The sequence below is a fragment of the Protopterus annectens genome, chromosome 10.part0, assembly GCF_019279795.1.
Source record: "Protopterus annectens isolate FY-2018-M chromosome 10.part0, PAN1.0, whole genome shotgun sequence".
NCBI lineage: Eukaryota > Metazoa > Chordata > Ceratodontiformes > Protopteridae > Protopterus > Protopterus annectens.
This window is the reverse complement of record NC_056744.1, coordinates 1,442,881,315-1,442,901,766: the sequence shown is the minus strand read 5'-3', so window position 1 is coordinate 1,442,901,766 and position 20,452 is coordinate 1,442,881,315. Positions and strand designations below refer to the sequence as shown.

The 20,452-nt window shown below is 38.4% G+C and overlaps 1 protein-coding gene, 1 non-coding gene and 1 pseudogene across 2 annotated transcripts in view; 2 read left to right on the top strand and 1 right to left on the bottom strand.

Moving 5' to 3' along the window:
• Window positions 1-20,452, bottom strand: part of LOC122814297 — a 780,122-nt gene that overhangs the window by 375,946 nt on the left and 383,724 nt on the right. The window contains exons 44-45 of the mRNA XM_044086885.1: window positions 7,083-7,343; window positions 2,619-2,879 (exon numbers count right to left, since the gene is read on the bottom strand). Coding sequence (XP_043942820.1) covers window positions 2,619-2,879; window positions 7,083-7,343 — 522 coding nt within the window. The remainder of the gene's footprint in view (window positions 1-2,618; window positions 2,880-7,082; window positions 7,344-20,452) is intronic.
• Window positions 8,976-9,142, top strand: LOC122814577. Its single transcript, XR_006366822.1, has one exon. It is a non-coding gene; the product is annotated as a U1 spliceosomal RNA (small nuclear RNA).
• On the top strand, window positions 10,723-11,527 carry LOC122813638 (annotated as a pseudogene).

Sequence of the window (20,452 nt, the reverse complement as noted above, 5' to 3'; positions counted from 1 at the left end):
GACACAAAAGTAAAGCCCTTTGAAAACAGACCTCATGAGTAGGTGTAATCCTCAAACTACTATACCTGCATACTTTAAGTCCCCTAAAAATGTAAACAGTACCTGCATCAGAATTGAGATGAGCTCAGTTCTATCTCTTCCCTTCCCCCTGTCGACTTGTGGGAATGGTTCTGAAACCCTTTTTTCCTCATGAAGTAATTCCACTGGTCATCTGATGATTTGCCTTGACCCTGATATTTTTTCTCCAGCATCCTGAATGAACATGTCACCAGTTAATGTTGCTCTAAAAAAACATCCTCACACTCCTCATGTGTGGAGTCTGCATGTCCTCCCCGCGGTTGGGTGGGCGTTCGAATGACATGCGTAAATGGGCGTGCCTTCATTGAAGGTTGGACGTCGAGCTGGCATCTCGGCATTCATGAAAATCTACTGCCAGTCATTAGCGGACTGGCGACCCCTAACCGGGAAAAGCTGAAAGACAACAACAACCCTCCTCATTGTTAACTTTTCATCCACGTCATCATGTAACTCATCTTCCTGTTCATTCCTTACCTTGTTGGTATTATCACACGGAATAAGATAGGCTCTCTTTTCATAATATTCCAACTCACCCCATTTCATTTTTTTCTCTTTCCTTTTCTTTGTCCTCATACAGTGTTGTTCTGTACTGTGTATATAACCCTTTATTGATGCCAAGCAAGAGATCACCCATGATGTCACCTTCCAACTTCTGAATATCATTTTCAAGTCCAACCATATTTCTATTGTTTTTTTTTTAATGCGCAAACTCATCAGTTCAAAAAAAATTCAATCAATTCCCAATGCTATTCCTTGGTTTAGTTTTTCATTGTGCTATTTCAGAAGCCAAAAGTGTCTACGTATGTAACAATTATTATTAAAATGCAATACATAAATATTTGTACATTTTATTACAGATATTATACATATTATTTTATATTTTATATAATAGCACTTCATCAGTACAAAGGATTTTAATGTAATTCAGATTTGGTAACTGTAGTTTGTGGATTGTGATTAGTGTGACTGAAGTGAGTAGCTTTAAATAGGCAGTAAATGAAATGCCTTTGATTCTGATGAAGTTTCATGTCACTGTGTGCAATGAAAGCACTAAATGTAAGTAATAAATGTGAGATGGTGATGAGTGAACACGTTATCATTTTGTTAAATATTTTTTTTACACATTTTATTTGGGAGAAGTTTTGTTAATTACCTCAGTATTCACAAAACATGGGGCAAGGCCCTGAGAATGTAAAGGGATGGGGACAACGGAAAGGTTGACAGGTGGCGATACTGAAAGAAAGATGTGGAAAGTGGGTTAAAGAATCTTACAGAGGACAAAGCACAGGAGTCAAATGTACTCTTTACCCCAGGAATGGCATGTGGTGAGTCATTAAGTGCATTAGCATTATGGTCCACATAATAGAAAGACAGCAATGCAAAATTGTCAGTTGAAAAAAAAAAAAGATGCAGCGATATTTTTCCAGCAGGGCTAAGTTCCCCTCCAGCTACACCACCATGAATCTAACTGCATTAACCCTAATATCACTCAACCTTAAGGATAGGTAGATACTTCCTTATAGTGAATGTTCAGTAAACTCAGACTATATGGCACTTAATGAATGATGTAATGTCAGGATATATCAAGCTCCTCTAAAACCCGGAGCCATTTATGGGACCATTCACTGGAGCATTGCAAAAGTAGAATTACCAAATTATAGGAGAAGGATTAAATAAAGGAAAAGATGAGTAAGAGAAGGGGAACGCCAGCATAGAGATTGTTACAACAGTCAGGGGTAGATCAGAAGAGCCCTATATATGTTCTTCTACTGCCACAAATATGTGTGTGTGTGTATGTGTATGCATGAGTGTTTGTGTGTGTGTGTGTGTGTGTGTGTGTGTGTGTGTGTGTGTGTGTGTGTGTGTGTGTGTGTGTGTGTGTGTGTGTGTGTGTGTGTGTGTGTGTGTGTGTGTGTGTGTGTGTGTGTGTGTGTGTGTGTGTGTGTGTGTGTGTGTGCCCACATTTGTGTGTGTGCGTGTGTGTCTGTGTGTCTGTGTGTGTCTCTGTGTCTGTGTGTGCATGACAGCATATGCAAGTATGTGTGTCCACATTTGTGCGTATGTATGTGTGTGTGTGTGTGTGTGTGTGTGTGTGTGTGTGTGTGTGTGTGTGTGTGTGTGTGTGTGCATGTGTATCTGTATCTGTATTTGTTTGTGTGTGCATCTGTGTGCTTTCTGTTTATGTATCTCTGACTGTCACTGGATTTTGATGATGCAGCTTGATTATATTTATCTAAAATTATACAAATCCTGGTATCTAGTGTAGCACAACATCAGTTTTTATCTCGCATGCTGAAGCCAATATACACATCAGTGTACATTTTACAGATTCATGGAATAGGCAGATTAAATAATGGAAGGCAATGCCACATAATCAGCTCTTAAAACAGGTTAAAGATTGAAACTGTTAGCTTTAAAGGGTTGTCACAGCTGTTGTGCTACACAATGATTGTTTTTGGTATAATTATAGCATTTCATAATAGAATTGGAAATGGGATGTGAACAGTTTAATGTATGGGATCAGACTGTTTCATTGTTACCTGTACTGACTGTAAATGTTTCGTTCTCAGCACTGCTGCAGATGTTATCACTTGCTATAACGGACACTGTGTAAGACTGGCCACACTGCAGGCTGTTGATATCACAAGTCGTGCTTGAAGTGTTACATGATACACTATTCCCTTCACTGTCCTCAGCAAAAGCAGCATAAAACAATGCACCCTCGCTTTGTTCCCAGGATATCGCCACTGTTCCGGTATCGCAGTCAGTCTCAGCCAAGATATAATGTGGGCTGCAGGGAACTGTAGGTTTCAGAAAAGACAGGCAAAATGGAAAAGGATTTTAATATTAGAATAAATTAAACATTTTCTTTACTTCTTGCATTTTTATTTTTCCGATCACTGTGCTTTATTGTATCAATGTTCAGGTAAAACTGAAGACAGTTTATAAATTTATAGCAGAAAACTTGGAATGGTGTCAGATATGAAAATTAGACTCCCCTGCATTTGTAGTTAGGAAGGAATTATATAGTTCATTCAGCACAATGAGGAAAGACAACAATGTGGTCCTTATGTGAGTTTAGGGCTCAAGGACAGACATATACATATTTAAATTGTCAAATCCCAAATATGTAGACATTGAATCATCATGAGAGCTCACAGAGAAAGGAAAGCCATATATCGCTGAGTGCTGGGATATGTCCAGTCTTTTTAAAAAGGAATAACCACACTAATTCTAAGCTGATGACATGGTTAACCCTGTGTATATCTGTCAACTCTGTAGGGAGAAGGTACATTTTCAAAAGGGAATCCAATACATTTATTGTGTGTGTGTGTCTGTGTGTGTGTGTGTGTGTGTGTGTGTGTGTGTGTGTGTGTGTGTGTGTGTGTGTGTGTGTGTGTGTGTGTGTGTGTGTGTGTGTGTGTGTGTGTGTGTGTGTGTGTGTGTGTGTGTGTGCGCTCTGCATGAGCATGTGTATGCATACACAGTGTGGTTGTAAAATGGGAGACAACTTCTGTGACAGTGTTCTCAGTTTACCAGTCCATCTATGTCACCATCCTCCGCTATGGTCATGAACTTTAAGCAGTGATGGAGTGGAAGGGATAAGATCATGAATACAAACAAAGGAAATTAAGTTCCTTTGTGAAGCTGCTGTTCTTATTTTCTGTGATGGGAGAATATCAGACTAAGTGACTACTCTTTAAGATTGAGGAAAAACAGTATGGTCTAGGTACCTAGTGAGGATGTCCTGTTAGTGTCTTCTACATGAGGTTTACCAAGCACAGACCAGTACAAAGAAGTTCCCAGAGAAGTAAAGGATATGCTGGGGAGATTATATATGTACACTGACCTGGGAATTACTAAGAATCCACCAGGAGGAGTTGAGAAACTGGAGACTTTTACTACTATCAGACCTTCTACCAGGATATCTTTCTGTCTCTCTCTCTCTATATATATCTGTATGTGTATGTATCTATGGGTCTACTTCTAATAACCAAAATTTCACTTACCCAAAACTTACTTTATCGAGACAACACCACCAAACATTGACTAAAGCGAACATTCACTTCACTGGATTTTTTAACAGGGAATGGATGCACTTGGCCAACATGGGGAAATTTGCTCTTTTCCCCACTGTAGTGTAATCCCAGAGTTGGTATATTTAGTTAGGGGAGGTGTGGGAGGTGCAGCCCCCACACTAGGGGGTGTGGTAGGTGTAACCCCCCCACCTGGGTGGGTTTGACATACTGCAATGTGTTTGTATGTTGAATGTTGGCCAAGTGCCTCCATTCTGTGTTAAAAAATCTAGTAAAGTGAACGTTCAGTTTATTCAATATTCAATGTTGTTGTCTCAATAAAGTAAGTTTCGGGTAAGTGAAATTTCAGTTACTAGAAGTAGACCCATATATGTATATCTATCTATCTATGTATTTATCTATCTATCTATATATAAATATATATATATATATATATATATATATATATATATATATATATATATATATATATATATAGATAGATAGATATAGATATACATGTATTATACAGAATTAGATTATTGATCAATACAATGAAAACATACAAGAAACAGAATGCTGGCAAGTCTTTCTATACTTTACTCTAGTAAAATGTTGTTTTAATGATGTATGTAGAGCCCCATCAAAGTAGGACATTAAGGGATGCACATACAATTTATATGCCTCATTTTATTGCGCCAAACTGTATCCCAAAATTGAGGTCCTGTTATGTGTAGAACTAAATTAAGTGCAAATGGGGGAATATGTAGTAACTCTGAGACTGCTATGTTTTGAGAATTCCAACTTCTCAGAGGTGCAGGGATCTTGGAGTTATGATTTAATCTGCGGATATGAGGGTGAAGTCATGCACATTGGGGGTGCAGAGGACAATATAATTTTCAAAAAATGCTTTTAATGTGTAACAGTGAGTTTCACACTTTGTTGTTACAGCTGTGCAATGTTGCTTAATTTTTTCAAGTTTTTGAACTTGTTGGAGAGTCTCAGAATTCCTATAGGACACCCACAATATTCAAACATTATAAGTATAAACATACTGATGCAGTTGTACATATCCATTTTACCATGCCTTCCTGCATTATTGCTCAGTGTACAAGATCACCAGAGTTTTGAATTTCTCTTTGCAATTCGCAGTCATTAAATTTTCTGAATATGGTGCATCATATAAAAACCCTGGACCGAATGACTGATTAATGAATTTTTTTTTCTTTAATATTTGGTGAACGATACTTCACAGACTGTAGAATTTCCATTTGTGGTATAGTCTTGTTTGTTCAGATTTTGTGTTGTAGTGACGTGAAGTTTTACCAGTAGCAAAATTATTTTAGCCAGCTGTAAAAGACATTACACACTGCAACAGGTAGACATTCATAGATGAGGCACTATTGCATACATAATTCATAGATCCAGCAGGTAATGCAGCATTTACATCCTTAAAGGCATTTATAATTATTATCTATTTATACCCTATAAAGGTCATAGTGTTTAAGAAATAAAAAAATGGCCTATTCAAATTTCTGAAATCTTGCTGAAAAGAAATGCATTGTTAAGTGGCACTTGTGTGTGTGTGTGTGTGTGTGTGTGTGTGTGTGTGTGTGTGTGTGTGTGTGTGTGTGTGTGTGTGTGTGTGTGCGTTTTGTGTGTATTGTATCCATCAAAGGACCAAAGGCTCCATACAAGCCCAAAAGGACAAGCTATCGAGGAATATGCAACCACAGGGTCCATGAGGAAATGCTACTCTGATCTGTTAAACTATTAATCTATGTTTCATATGAGTGCAGTGTAGAGTTAGCTTTCTGTAATATGTTTTAGAAGTTTGTTCTTTGTATTATAAATCATTACTTTTTACTGTTTGGTTAGAAAATACCCACATAAAAAGCAAGAAAAGTGAAACAAGATGTATACATTCTTAGAGGTACTACTGTACTGACATTAGTAATGATTATTAAACTGAGGAAGAAAATGTACCACTGGAAACCAAATATGACTCTTAAAATGCAATCAGCCAAATGTCAATGCTATAGCCATCAAGCTAACATCCCTAAAAGTTCTGTGTCCTAAAAGAAAAACAATACTGGTAAAAAAAAAAAAAAACAGTCATTTTATGCATAGAGAAAGCTTTTCCCATCTACTAATTGGAAAATCGCCTGATTCTAGTTTGTAAGGTTGAGTACTGTAATCCCAAAGCAAAAAACTAATGACGAACATAATATTAAAATTGGTCAACAATGAATACAGAAAATTGGCATAATGGAAATGCTGTATATATGGTGATAAGGGAAACAATGAACAGACTTCTGAATAGTTGTGACATGAGTTAGAACGCATAAGTAGCAGGGCTGTTTGTGGGTGAGGGGTTCATGAGTGCTTGCCCCCACCACACATAGTTATGTTTATGTAAATTATTACAGTTCTGTTGAGAAAATATTTGTCCTTCATTTTAGGAGAATTTCACCCCTACTGATTTTGGGATTTGCTATCACTATTCATCTTCTTATGGTCTCTGTTTTCTGATTCACAGTTGTTAGTTATAACTTTACAATGCAGATTGAGGCTGAATATCCCAAAACTCTGAGACTGTCATAGTTCAAAGAAAGAATATGCACGGTTTATACAATTGCCATCTTCTGGAATGTATGACTTACAGTGCCTGCCCAGTTCTGCTTCTGCAAATGTGGATTCAGTCAATTGACCTGCTATTCCACAAATGTACTTAAACCATTTATATTATTTAAGGGCACCATTTAAGGGATGATAGCTTGTCATTGTACAACCATTTTGTTAAATTACCTTGGGGTTCTTACATCTAATATTAAGGGGTCTCTTCAACTTTTATTTTTGCACATCTGTACATTACAACATGAAATGGGGGAGGTGAAGCTTTAGTAACTTATTAGAATGCATAAAGTGGAAAACCACTGGATCACATAAACAATATACATATACAAAATTCTGCAAACATAAAATTACCTGCTTGGATATCGGTTACCATGCTTTGTGAACTGTTGCATGGCAGTCCTGTTGCTGTTACTGTCATATTATAAGGCTGCCCACATCGAAGGTCGGTCATCTTACAAGATGTATTAGTGGCACTACAGAAAATGATGTGCCCATCCGCTCCCATTGCCATCACAGAGTAGAAATCTGCTCCCTGACTTTCATTCCAGGACACGGTTGCCACATTGCTCTGACAATCTATTGTAGCTTGCAAATTCTCAGGAACACATGGCACTGCAAATTATGAATGCAATAAAATTAAAGAAAAGAAATAACCTTAGACTAACACAAAAACAGAAACAACAACAAGAACATGATACAGAACAAGCAGCCTGAGAGCAGCAATAATGCAGTCTGTATTCAAGCAGACAGGAAAAAGCATGTATTGAGAGATAGCATTCCCAAATTTAGCAGCCGGCCTAACCACCAAGTGGAAATTGCCAAAACCTGTTTTATTAGTCAAGTATTGTTACCAGTTTTGTTTGATTTTGCAGAGTTGTAAATAATTTGACAATCAAATATTCAAACAGACTTAAAATCAGAAGCCATCTTTTGGAAAGTGTCATTTTATGTCAACATCTTACTGCATCACCAGTGTTAACCAGCCTCCTTTGAAACACAGAATTATATCCTTTTATAAAAGGACCAGATACCATATACTAAAGCTTATGTACTCTTTTCTGTTCTTATCAGTTATCCTTTCAGCTGCTTTTGAGTAGCTCCAATCTGGTGCAGTAGCTAGATTTCAATATCTGCCTCAGCTCATCTTGAAGGTCTCTTACTTTCTGTTTGTACAGTCTTTCTAAGACCACTTGCCAACCTATACCTTTACTTTGCTAAATAAAAGATTTGTATTCTTATACCCATGATAATTATTATAAGTTGCTGTCGACCACTGTCACATTTCAAATTGATCACACTAGCTGACACACTCCATGCTTTTGGAGAATGCAATTGTTTAATCACACATTCAGCCTTCAAATTAATTTCTAGCAAGGAAGTAATAAAGTCTCCATAATCTTTACATTTGTTTAAGCTAATACCTGTACCTTTAAGGCTACCATTTCTCAAAGAGCCATCAGACATTATGGTGGCTTATTGTGATAGATGTACCAAAGTGGTGTGCAGTATGCCAGATAGAGTTCCACTAAATGGCACACAAGTGAATGAAATATAGCTTTACTGGTATCATAATGCCTCATTCCAATATGGCTCAGGTATCCTCCTCATGTTTCTTAAGCTCTTTCTTCATGATGCCCAGACTACTAAAACACCCAGCTCTCTTCATTTATTACTTAAGCAATACTTAACCTCCACATGAAAGCTGCTACTTACTTTCAGCATTATTTGATCTGACATCAAGTCTTTTTTGTATAAGTGAATCTGAGCTATCAGACCCCTGAGTACTGTTTTCCTATATACTCCACTCCATGTTGTTTTTAGTAAGTTTAATATTCATTGTAATGTTATTAACACTCCAGTGTAATAATAATTGTAGAAGTAATAGTAGCAGTAGTTAGTAGTAATAGTAGCAGTAGTTAGTAGTAATAGTAACAGTAGTTAGTAGTAATAGTAGCAGTAGTTAGTAGTAATAGTAGCAGTAGTTAGTAGTAATAGTAGCAGTAGTTAGTAGTAATATCAGTAGAAGTAGTGGTGGTAGTATTAGTACTAGCAGTTAGTAGTAGGAATACTAGTGATAGTGGTAGTAGTAGCAGTAACCAGTTTTCATGTTTTGTCACAACAAATGCTATCTGACTGCTGTGCTAAACATAATTCATTGTGGTGTCCTACAACAGTAGTAGTATATTTCCCTAAAATATTGCAAGAAACATAGACTGAGAAGTTAAAGCAGCAGGTGACAGTTCCACACTTTCCAAGCAGAGAGAAGACCACAATCAAGAAGATGATTTCCTCATGGCTTTTCCATTGCACTTTGGTTGAGTTAACCCCCTGTGATTTCCCCAAATATGGGAATCTCAGCTGCATCATTTACAGTGGTGGGGTGGGGGAGTCTGCGTTTGCACAACCTCTTGAACTTAAATTTTGAGGTGGGTTTGGCATAATGGTTAAGGTCCTTGCCTCACAGATACAAGGTACAAGGTTTGATTCTGGTCTTGGATTATTGGCTATGCTTAATATGGCCCTTCAGAGCAGTGAACCTAATATTCAGCTACAAATCTATAAACCATGTGCAGGGACGTCGGGAGGCATACGCACTGTACTGATTTCAGTACAACTTTTTTTAAAAGGGGGTAGCTTTTTGAAAAAAAAATGTACATATTTTAATGGGTGTTGGCTCCATTAAGGAGCATAAAAACAACGAAAAATCACAGAAACACCAGTAATTTATTGAAGCTTTCGGGCTCTCAACCCTTCATCAGCATACACAATACCAAATACTTTACATTTAAATAGAGGTAACAGTTAAGAACTCATGACGAAACCAGCCAATAAAATTCACTCAATAAAATTCAAAAAACAATTACTTAATGAGAGAAATCATAAAAAAACATTAAAAATGTGAATAATAATATCATAACAGTTTATAACAAGTTAAAACATTTTATATCCTTAATAGCCTATTCATTAATTTGATCTATATATAACTATTATGTGTTAGATTTGTGGACGATTGTTTTTTCATATGGGAAGGTACAACAGAAGAACTCCTTGCTCTATCTCAGTGTTTCAAGTTCCTTTAAGGAGCATACCAGCCAGTCAGAAGTGAGCTCACATCATGTCCGGCTGGCTGCGAGCGGGAAACAATCACTGAGTTGGTGTAGTTTGGAATTGGAAGGCAAGCAACATTCGCAAATGGATTATCGGAATTCGGAAAGCAAGTTCACAAATGGAAGATGTGTGTGGATTATCGGAAGGCAAGTTCACAAATGGAAGGTGTGTGCGTGTGTGTGTATGTGTGTATATATAGCAAACAAAATTGTTTACACTTCATAGCTATGATTTAGACCATCTGCTATGATTTAGACCACTCCAGTGACCCTTATCGATGGTCTTGATCATCCTTTACAGATAGAGCTATTACAGCTGCAGTCTGTAATATTCAATTGCACTCCCTGTGAATATCATATTCAAGGCGTTATGATTGCATCCTATAATGTGTAGCAGTTTGGTGTTGGTATTTTTGAGCTAAACAAAAAGCACCCTACAGAGACCAATTCATTGTGCCATTTAAGTGATCGTATGTTAGAGTTTTGGCTGTAAAAGCGCAATCCTAACGTGACTGTTTGGTAGTCACCTGGTGGTTCGCCAATTAGAAAAAGGCAGGCAGAGGTTGCGCTACGAATAGCTATACCAAGGGATTTAACCTTAATTGCTTCAAAAGTTAATACACCATATTTGGTAGAACATGTGAAAACATTGACTACTGTATGAAGTCAAATACAAACTTCCTTGTTCGTTAGTGACAGGAAAGTCTTGTGTAGTAGAGAACCATAATCTTCACAGTCGAATTTTAGGAAGGGAATCCATAAGCTCATAAACCAGACTGTTAGGCTGTGCAGGAATTGTTTAGTGTTCGCTTTGACTAAAAGTAGTGTCGCTAAATGAGATGCTTTTTTTGTTTGTCCTGTTTTTCTAACTTATGTACCTCAAGATGAACGGTGCGAACGATTCATGTGTCTGTGTTAAAGACATTAAGCCTGGACTGAAAAATTTAAATGTCGTCTTTATTCTGGAAATTGGTCGTGTTACTAAAACAAAAGATGGACATGAAGTGAGAGCGTGCAAAGTGGCAGACAAGACCGGCAGTATCACGATCTCGGTTTGGGACGAAATGGGAAGTTTAATACAGCCAGGGGACATCATCCGTTTGACAAAGGGGTATGCTTCTATGTGGAAAGGCTGCTTAACACTTTATACAGGAAGGGGAGGTGATCTTCAGAAAATTGGGGAGTTCTGTATGGTATTTTCTGAAAAACTTTAGTGAACCCAACCCCGAGTTGATCAACCAGTGTGTCCAGCAAAACAAAGTTCCACAGGGTGAACAGAGAAGCAACTCTCCTCCAGCAGGTACAGTTCCTCAGACTGGTAATGGAAATGGTACACAGAACACTGGAAATAATGGACCTCCTAACAATCATTCCCAACAAGAGAACTCTTACTCTGATCTTACAAGAGTAAATGGCCGTGGTCCACTAAATTGTGTTAAACCAGGGCCAAATGTTACAAACCCCTCACAGCAGTCTGTGACAACAATTAACAATGGCAGGGATCCACGACGGGTATCCAGAAGATGACCTTCACCCTTGACCACCTTTATGAAACTACAAGCCTACTTGAATATAATTGCACTTTTAATTTATAACAGACTGAAAGTTGACTGAAAGCATTTTTTATGTGGGTATTTTCTTGCAGCTGGGTGGTTGCAATTGCATTTGTTCAGTTCTTTCATTTGACAGCTCAGTTTAGAGTTGCTACTGCAGGAGTCCAGTTAAGCGGTTGATCAGAGATAATAAAGAAAAAAGGAAACTAAAAAAAAAAGGGTTGCGTTGGGAGGGGGCCTAATGGTTAAGGTGTTTGCCTTATAAACACAAGGTGCAGGGTTTGAGTCTCACAAGGGATAATTGACTAAGCTTAAAATGGCTCACAAGGGCAGTTAGCTTAGTACTAATCTAATCTATGAACCTATGAACTTCTTTGTGTGTGTGTATGCCCCCACATACTACACCTGCTGGCTATAAGTGTTCAGGCTCAAATCCTGTACCTTTGCTTCAGGGTAAGAACAGCCTAAAGTCCCTAACCACCACCATTTCTGAACTTTGTTCAGATTTGCTTTTCTAATGGTTGTGAGCTATGGTGAGAACTGAAATTGTATTTCTCATTATTGTTTTTGATGTTTGTCCAGGTTTTTTGTGCTAATGTGTGAAGTGAGAACTGAATTTGTATTCCCTCATTATTGGCTTTGTTTGTCCAGGTTTTTTGTGCTATGAGGTTGAGAGCTATCTAAATGATGGCCATTAAGTTTGTCTTCCTATTTTCAAACTGCTGATTTAGCATTGTGGTATGTTGCACTGACTATGGTGTATATGGTTCTGGGTTCAAGACATGCATGGTGATAAACACAGCGTTTTATTCTAGCAACTTTTCAAAATTATACAAGCAATGTTTAAAATGTGTCCCTGTTTTTGGGCTTTTGTCCCCTCAATAAATGTTGACTTTTTCCAGATTTCTGAGTGTCAACATTTGTTTAGTGCTGCTGATGCAGATTGATGATACTGTTTGTAATAGCACAACAGGTAGTGTACTTTTTTTTGATGAGAGGCTGTAGGTTCTTCTCCCACAGTAGGTAGATGCATTACTGAAACTGTACTGTGTTGTATGGATGCTGTAGTCTGTTTTGGCAAAGGTATCTAGTAGTAACTATGAACCTGTTATCAGTTTACCATCCATTCCCTATTGCAATATTACAAGTGTATCATTGTTTTTAATGCAACATAGGCAATTTATTCCTAAAGGGCAACAGGCACATTATTTGTAGATGAAACCATGAAATATAAAGTTGTTAGCAGCAGCCTCTTCATTAGTTACAGATTTCTCTAATGTGGAATTATGTAGATGGCTTTTACTAGTTCAGAGATTGTGCATATTTACTGATACTGGTGGACTGTAGAAGTTTGAGTAGACTTTTATGATGGAAGGTGTATCAAAGAGCACGTGTATGTTTCATGTTCAAGGGGCCTATGATTTGAAAACAGCCCAAAGTTAATCTTTATCTGCCACTGGCAAAATGTATTTTCTTTGAATGTGGGTTTCAATGCCGTTTCAATGAATGAGTTTCAAGGGCAGAGAAGTTTTAATGCTAAGTCTAGTTTCATTGTGAGACTGCATTGCTTTGTTTAGCAGATATTTATTGGTGGTCGTGCTGTAAAATGCAAAATAAAACCTTTTCTGGCAAATCATTTAGGAATGAAGTCACTAAATAATGACCGACATTAAGTTTCAGACGTCATAGTCTTCAGAAAAATGCATGCTAAAGCAAGACCTGATATTCTAGCAACTGTCAAGTTTATACAAGGTCAATTTTTTGTACTTTGTATGTTCCCCCAATATATTTGGCCTTCTCCAGATTTCCTGCATTAAGAGGTTGAGAGGTATGTGCAAATTGCTTTATAGAATTAGGAATATCCAAACCTCACAACTGTCTCAAAATGTTGCTCTCCCTTAATAATCTCTCCAAAATAGCAATTTTGGAAGGGGGTTTACTTTACTTTTATAAATAACTGCAATGAGCAGAGTTATACATTACTTTTATTTCAGAAATGCATGTAGATTCTCTAATTTTGTCAGCTGCTCTAAGTTAACTGTGCTCATATTAAAATGGTGTCCCTTCTTTGACAGGTTCCCAGCTGTATTGTCTGGCAATTTTATATTTTTGCATCACATTTTTGATCCGTTTTTCATAAAATTGCGGTTTTCTGACAAATTAGTGGCAAATTGTTAAAGACTGAAGTTAGAAAATAATGGCAGACATTTGAGTTTCAGATTTCATACCTTTCAGAAAATTCATACTAATGCAAAATCTACTATTCTATTATCTTTTCTAAGTTTATAAGAGCAATATTTAAAAAAAAATGTCCTTATTTTCAGGTTTATTTATGAGTTTGCTGCTGTAAGAAGTTGAGAGGTGTGTGTGTGTGTGTGTGTGTGTGTGTGTGTGTGTGTGTGTGTGTGTGTGAAATTTTGCAGAATGTCCAGATTTTTGCCCCATATTTTTGTCTGTTCCTCATAAATTTTGTGATTTTCTAGAAAATCATTGAAGGCTGAAGTTGCTAAATAATGACAGACATTTGTTTCAGACTTCATGTCCTTCATTCATACTAGCACAAATCCTGTTATTCTAGCAACTTTCTCATACTAGCACAAATCCTGTTATTCTAGCAACTTTCTAAGTTCACGAGAGCATTATTTAATATCTGTCCCTGTTTATTTTAGGCTTTGTCCATATTTCTTGCACTAAGAGGTGGAAACATCCTAGTTAGTGGTAGCAGGTGGTTAGTAATTTAGTCAAGCTCAAAACCTGTACCTTAGTTACAGAAAACAAAAGCATAAATTCTAACTACCATGCTGCATTTTTCAAAGAACTGACATTTCAGGTTAATTTTCAATTCAAGGACCCGAGTTTGAGTGAATATTTTACTGAAGAGGGATTACAGCGAATGCCTCTTCATCGACAGTGAATTACGAGAATGGCCGTAGCTTGGCTGGGGAGGGGGGTAGCGGTTTGAGAGCTGTGAGTACAAATTTGAAAATCCTAGCTACACCCCTGACCATGTGCATGGGATAACCAAACTCAACAACAGTCTCAGGGATGATATTGCGCATAATACATTTCCACAAATTCCAGCATAATTCTGGAAGCACTAGAATTTTGTTTTTTACCACAGTACTCCTTTGTAGAACCATCTGTTACCTTCCTCTTCCACCACCCAACCAGTTCAGGAACACTGTTTTAAAAAATGGGCCCACATTCACATTGGATTCTTACCATTTTGTTTGGTACATGAACTACAACTATTTGATTGACTTAGGTTTCGGTATCATGGCAGCCCTTAGGACATTCAAGTTATCTGTACTGCCACAGAAGGACTCATTTCTTACTCTGCTGATATGCAAGCGGTTAGGCAAGCCAACAGCATGCCTCCTCTGCCTAATGCTAGTCTAACCTTTTTCCTCAGGCCACCAGGATTCTGACAGCCACCAGACTGTCCTCTTTTATTGCCATCAGATACTTCATTTTCTCAGTCTCTGTTCCTGTAAGGAGACGTATCCACTGAAACTTGTATGATTTGTTGCTCTGCTTTGGCTCCATAATTAAGAGAGGTTTGAGCATTTGTCTTCGCAAGTGAAAGACAGTTTTCATTTATTCTTTTTCTATGGGACATGCAGGTCTGCCATGACACAGACATCAGCAGTAACCCCATTAGTGGCAGACACCAGCGTATGCTAACCTCTGTCAGGTGCACAATATAATAAGTACTTAAAATGGATCTGTTTCTAAGCATACAGTCTCCTTTCAAAGGGATTAGTTATGTTGAATATAAACAGTCAACAACTCCCATCAGAGACTGCAGCAAATAAAAAAAAATCAAAAACAGTGTCTGGCTCTCTGCATCTCACTCTACATCTCTGCATCTTTAAATATACCGATTCTTGAGATCACGTGGCAGTGGAAATCAGGAGAAATTTCCTTTCCTTATTTCAACACAGTCTCACATGACTCAAGGTAAGTCTTGGTGAAACATGGGAATCAATAAAAAGGAATTAGCAATTCCAGTTTTGTCACAACATTACCTCACAAAATGCAGTACTTCTTTTAGAGCACCCCCCCAGAGAGGGACAGCAATCCCTGGGACACTCTTCACATCTACATCCGACTGTCCACCCTAGAAACTATTGCTGGCTGCTTTAGAGGCAGAACTCTAATAACCATTCTCACACTCCAGTCTAGTGCCTTTTCATTGATTTTATTCATCTGTTACGTTAAATGAATGGAGGAATATGTTTCTTAAATTGATTCCCTGTATAACATGCACTTGCTAATACCACTGTCTCTGCCAGGTGTTTAGTTCAGGGTGTTACTTTTATCCCTTGCTCTTAAATTATCAAATGTAATTTGCCCAACTGAGATACAACATTGTTCTTCTCTTACTACAGTCTGTTGATGTTTACTAGGCATGTTTGCTATACAACTACATTGACAAAACACAACAGTTACGTTATTTTTCTCTTGATTTTAGGCAGTAAATCAATGTGAATGTCTCACATCGGACACTGACCAGTTACAGGTCATCATGTAAGTATTGTAGCACCTGGTTATTTTTTAACCCATTCTCAGTGAAAATGTTCTGAGGAAAGTAATGAATGTTCAGTTTTATCATAATTGCTTTGAAATACTTTTCTGAAAAGATTGCATAATCAAAGACAGTGACAGATTCACAAAAGCATCTGAGCAGACTTAAGGCAGCTCTAAGAAGGAAAGTAAGGAAAAGAAACAAAATAGCTATTTCAGTAGGATTTGGAAGGAAAAGAAACAAAATAGTTGTTTTGGTAGGATTTGGAAGCAATCCAGTAGGCATGGACATGGGCAGAGTAGAAGGGCCAGCACAACTGTATCTGTTGTTTAAATATACATTTTGTCTAATTTGTTTTTTAAAATGCGTATTGAATTTTTATTTCTTACCTCTGGCATGGAAGATTCAGGAATAATAGTAATGAATTTAGTTGGCCCTAAGGAACACTAGACAGAAGAGCCACTGAAATAACATATGTGCCTCTGCATATGGGTCACATGATGCTGCTGCATGTGACCCATATGCAGAGTTGTCACATGACACATGTCTGCAGCCTACAGCTACTACACAATGCAGAGTATATTTATACCTCCTAGCTGTACTTTTATGGTCATCAGCAAGTAACTGACTATCACAAGTGCGTTACAGAGGGGAAACAGTGGGCACTCTGGTCAAAGAATGGATACAGTTTCTGTAACACAGATCCACAGAACCTCTGGTAGTCTTTGAGTACATGGCAACATAGGAATTTGTGAAATACAGGTACATGGCCATGAGGCATCACGTCCATGGTTCAGCATGTAGGGATACAGTCACATAAATCTACATGTCACTGCATAGTGTTCCCATCCATAATACTATAGCAGTTACAGTTAAGAAATCCTTCTACTTATCCAGTTAATTACTAAACATATATTCTCCAGATCCAAGGATGTCATAATCCCCATCTGTTCTTCCATCATCAGGCAAACCTTAAAATACAGTGCATCATTTTGAATGTACCTTTCCAAACACCTTTTCCATCTAGAAAGACTACTATATTTTCTAATAAAAAGAGGACTACGTGTCTTTAGCTACCTGTATCAACTCTTAGCTGGTAAACTCTGCCTTGCCTTCTGGACTAGGATGTTACTGTCTGAATAGACCTCTTCCACCTTAAACGTGCTGGTAATACTAAAAACATTCACACAAAAGGCTCCAGCCTTCATTGCAACACAAATGGGAAAAATAGTTTCCTCATTCAAAGAATCCCCTAACTATCAAACAAGCTCCCCTTGTAAGTCAAACAGTGTAATATACTGACCTGATGATTGGATATATACCCACAGATTTACTCCTAGGTTAAGAAATATGGCCTTTACCGTGTAGGATGACAAATCCACCCATTAAGCTCTCTCTGGGTTGCAAGCCATGGGTCTATATTTTGCCCAAACCACTTCCCTAGAAGAACCTGCAGGGCCGCGGTGGTGCAGCAGTAGCGTTGTGGCCTCACAGCAAGAGGTTCTCTGGTTCAATTATTGTCTGGAGCACCTTCTGTGTGGAGTCTGCATGTCCTACCCTTGGTCGAGTGACGTTAAAGATATGCAGGTAGGTGCAAGTGTGAATGGGTGTGCCATCCTTGAAGGTTGGGTATCGGGCTGGCAACTGGGCACCGTAAAAATCCACTGCCAATCATTAGCGGACCAGAGTTCTGCTGTGGAGACCCCTAACCGGGAAAGCCAAAAGACATTACTTTTTACTTCCCTAGAAGAACCTATGAACTCATGAATTGTATTCATATGCAAAACGTACGCTTACAGGTTGAAAGAAAAGAAGATGTTGGTAAATTAGATTAAAACAAATGTGAAACTAGTGTAAAGACCCTTACCCAAGGTGGAGGAAACAAAGTTAGTATCTTGGAAAAGAGCAGTTACTATTAAAGGAAGGTCTAAACTTATAATGGGAGTTGCTAACAAAAAAAAAAAAAACGCCTGCATACTAATAACTGAAAGATTTTGCCTAATAGTCAGATGTTAGCTGCAGGACAAAAATGCTCAGAAAGAGAAGGCTTGGAAAGTTGGAAGTGAAATATTGGTAGCTGGATGAATTATGCCTATGGATACTAAGAAGATAAATATGGTGGTGGTGGGGGTGTTTTTACAATAAAAACAAAGCTTGTTTAAGAAATGTCTTGTGTGGAATATTGGAGTTGGGATGATGGAGGAAAAAATATTTATTTATTTGCCTTGCTTACCAGGAAAGTCCGACTGGGTAATACCTATTTTCAGCACATGCCTGGGGAAGAAAAGCTCCATTTGCTTACATTGCATTATACTAAATTTCACTTAAACACAGAGTAGATACATTTCTATTTACATTTATATACAAATGGTAGTTACATTTATACATTCTAAGATTTTACAGAAGGTAGAAGTTACTAAAGAGAAAGCACACATGCAGCTTAGTGGATTGTACATGCAGTAGTTATGTATAAAAATTGTTTTGTCATTTCAATGAGAGGTTGAGTGTATTCTGTTTAAGGAGAGTATTTGGAGAGTATCATATGGTGAACACAAAGTCAAGAACAAAAACATGCAGTGTACTGTGTATGTTGATACCTTATTAGAATGAAATTGAGGGAATAATAAAGTTACAGAGATCAGCAGGAAAACTTGTACTTAGATTAATACTTGCAAATGGTGGTGATATGAAGGAAGGAGATGAAGTAATTAGCTTTCCCAGTGAAATGGAGTTGTTGTTCTTCTTCTGGCTTTTCCCTGTTAGGGGTCGCCACAGCGGAACTTCAGTCCGCTAATGATTGGCAGTAGATTTTTACGGTGCCGAGGTGCCAGCCCGGCGCCCAACCTTCAATGAAGGCATGCCCATTCACACATGTCTTTTGAACACCACTCGACCACGGGGATGACATGCAGACTCCACACAGGAGGCACTCCAGCTGAGAATTGAATGGGAGAACCACTTGCTGTGAGGTGACAATGCTACCGCTGCACCACCGCGGCTCCCAGTGAAATGGAGTATGTGTATTAATTTAAAGTACAATGTGTACAAGTGTGTCTCTCAGTAACTGGATGGAATGATGTGTTGATATGAGTGTTGTGATGTACATAGAGGAAATATGAGTGAGATTTTAGAACTTTTGCAGTCACAGCGGTACAGCATTTTACTCTGGTAGTTGTTCCTGTGGTCACCAGCTTTATGGAAAATATGCAGCATAATGTAAATGTGAGTAATTTGCACTATTTTGCAGCATATATTTGTATTGTCTGTGCTTCTTACATGATGACTCCAAGTGGGGGCTGTGGGCACATACAGGTTGTGTAGAAACCACACAGTACCATCTGGCCCATATTGTGTTTCATGCCTGCCTGTTTGTACAAAGGCAACTCATGATTGCTTTCTTTTTGTCAGTGATAGCTGTAGCAGACATGAGAGCACTTGGAGGGCTCAACCATGGAGGGTGCAGCAGGAGTACAACAAAGAGATGCCCATGGGTGGTGGGTACTGTTATCAAGCACCAAATTTCCATGAGCAGAGGGCATCTAGCAGGAGATTTCTACTCTGTACCAGTCCATGGCAGATGTGCAGTAGCAGAAGGCTTCCAAGGATGTTTTCCCAGACTGAAACTGGCCATAAGTACATTAGAAAGAGGGATATATGCCAGCAGGCCTAGTGAGCTAGAGGACATATTCACATGAAAGCTGTAACATTTAGACAGGAGGTGACAAGTGCTGGTGTACACTTTAATACATGAGGTGACAAGTGCTGGTGTACCCACTGATAAGGGGTAACAAGTGCTGGTGTACACTTTGATTCAGCAGGTGACAAGTGCTGGTGTACACACTGATATAGAAGGTGACAAGTACTGGTGTACATATTGATACAGGAGGTAAAAAGTGCTGATATACACTTCAATACATGAGGTGACAAGTGCTGGTGTACCCACTGATAAGGGGGTGACAAGAGCTGGTGTACAAGTTGATACAGGAGATGACAAGTGCTGGTGTGCACAGTGATACTGGAGGTGACAAGTGCTGATGTACACTTCAATACGTGAGGTGACAAGTGCAGGTGTACATACTGATAAGGGGGAAACAAGTGCTGGTGTACACTTTGATACAAGGGGTGACAGGTGCTGGTGTACACATTGATACTGGAGGTGACAAGTGCTGGTGTATCCAGTGATAAGGGGGTGACACGAGCTGGTGTACAAGTTGATACAGGAGGTTTCAAGTGCTGGTGTGCACAGTAATACAGGAGGTGACAAGTGCTGGTGTACACATTGATATATACATAAATTCATATGCTGCCGATCGACCAAAGTATGATGTCCTGGAGCAACCACAGGACATGCGACCAGCTCCACATCAACACTGCCACTACCAGTATTTCTGGTTTTACCTGTGATAAACAGAGTGACTGCAGAAATCACCAGTCTACAGAGATGCTCATCTGGTACCTTTACTGTCTTCACAGTGGAGGAATGGATTTCAATGCACCAATTTTTGTGTGTGTGCATGTGTGTGTGTGTGTGTG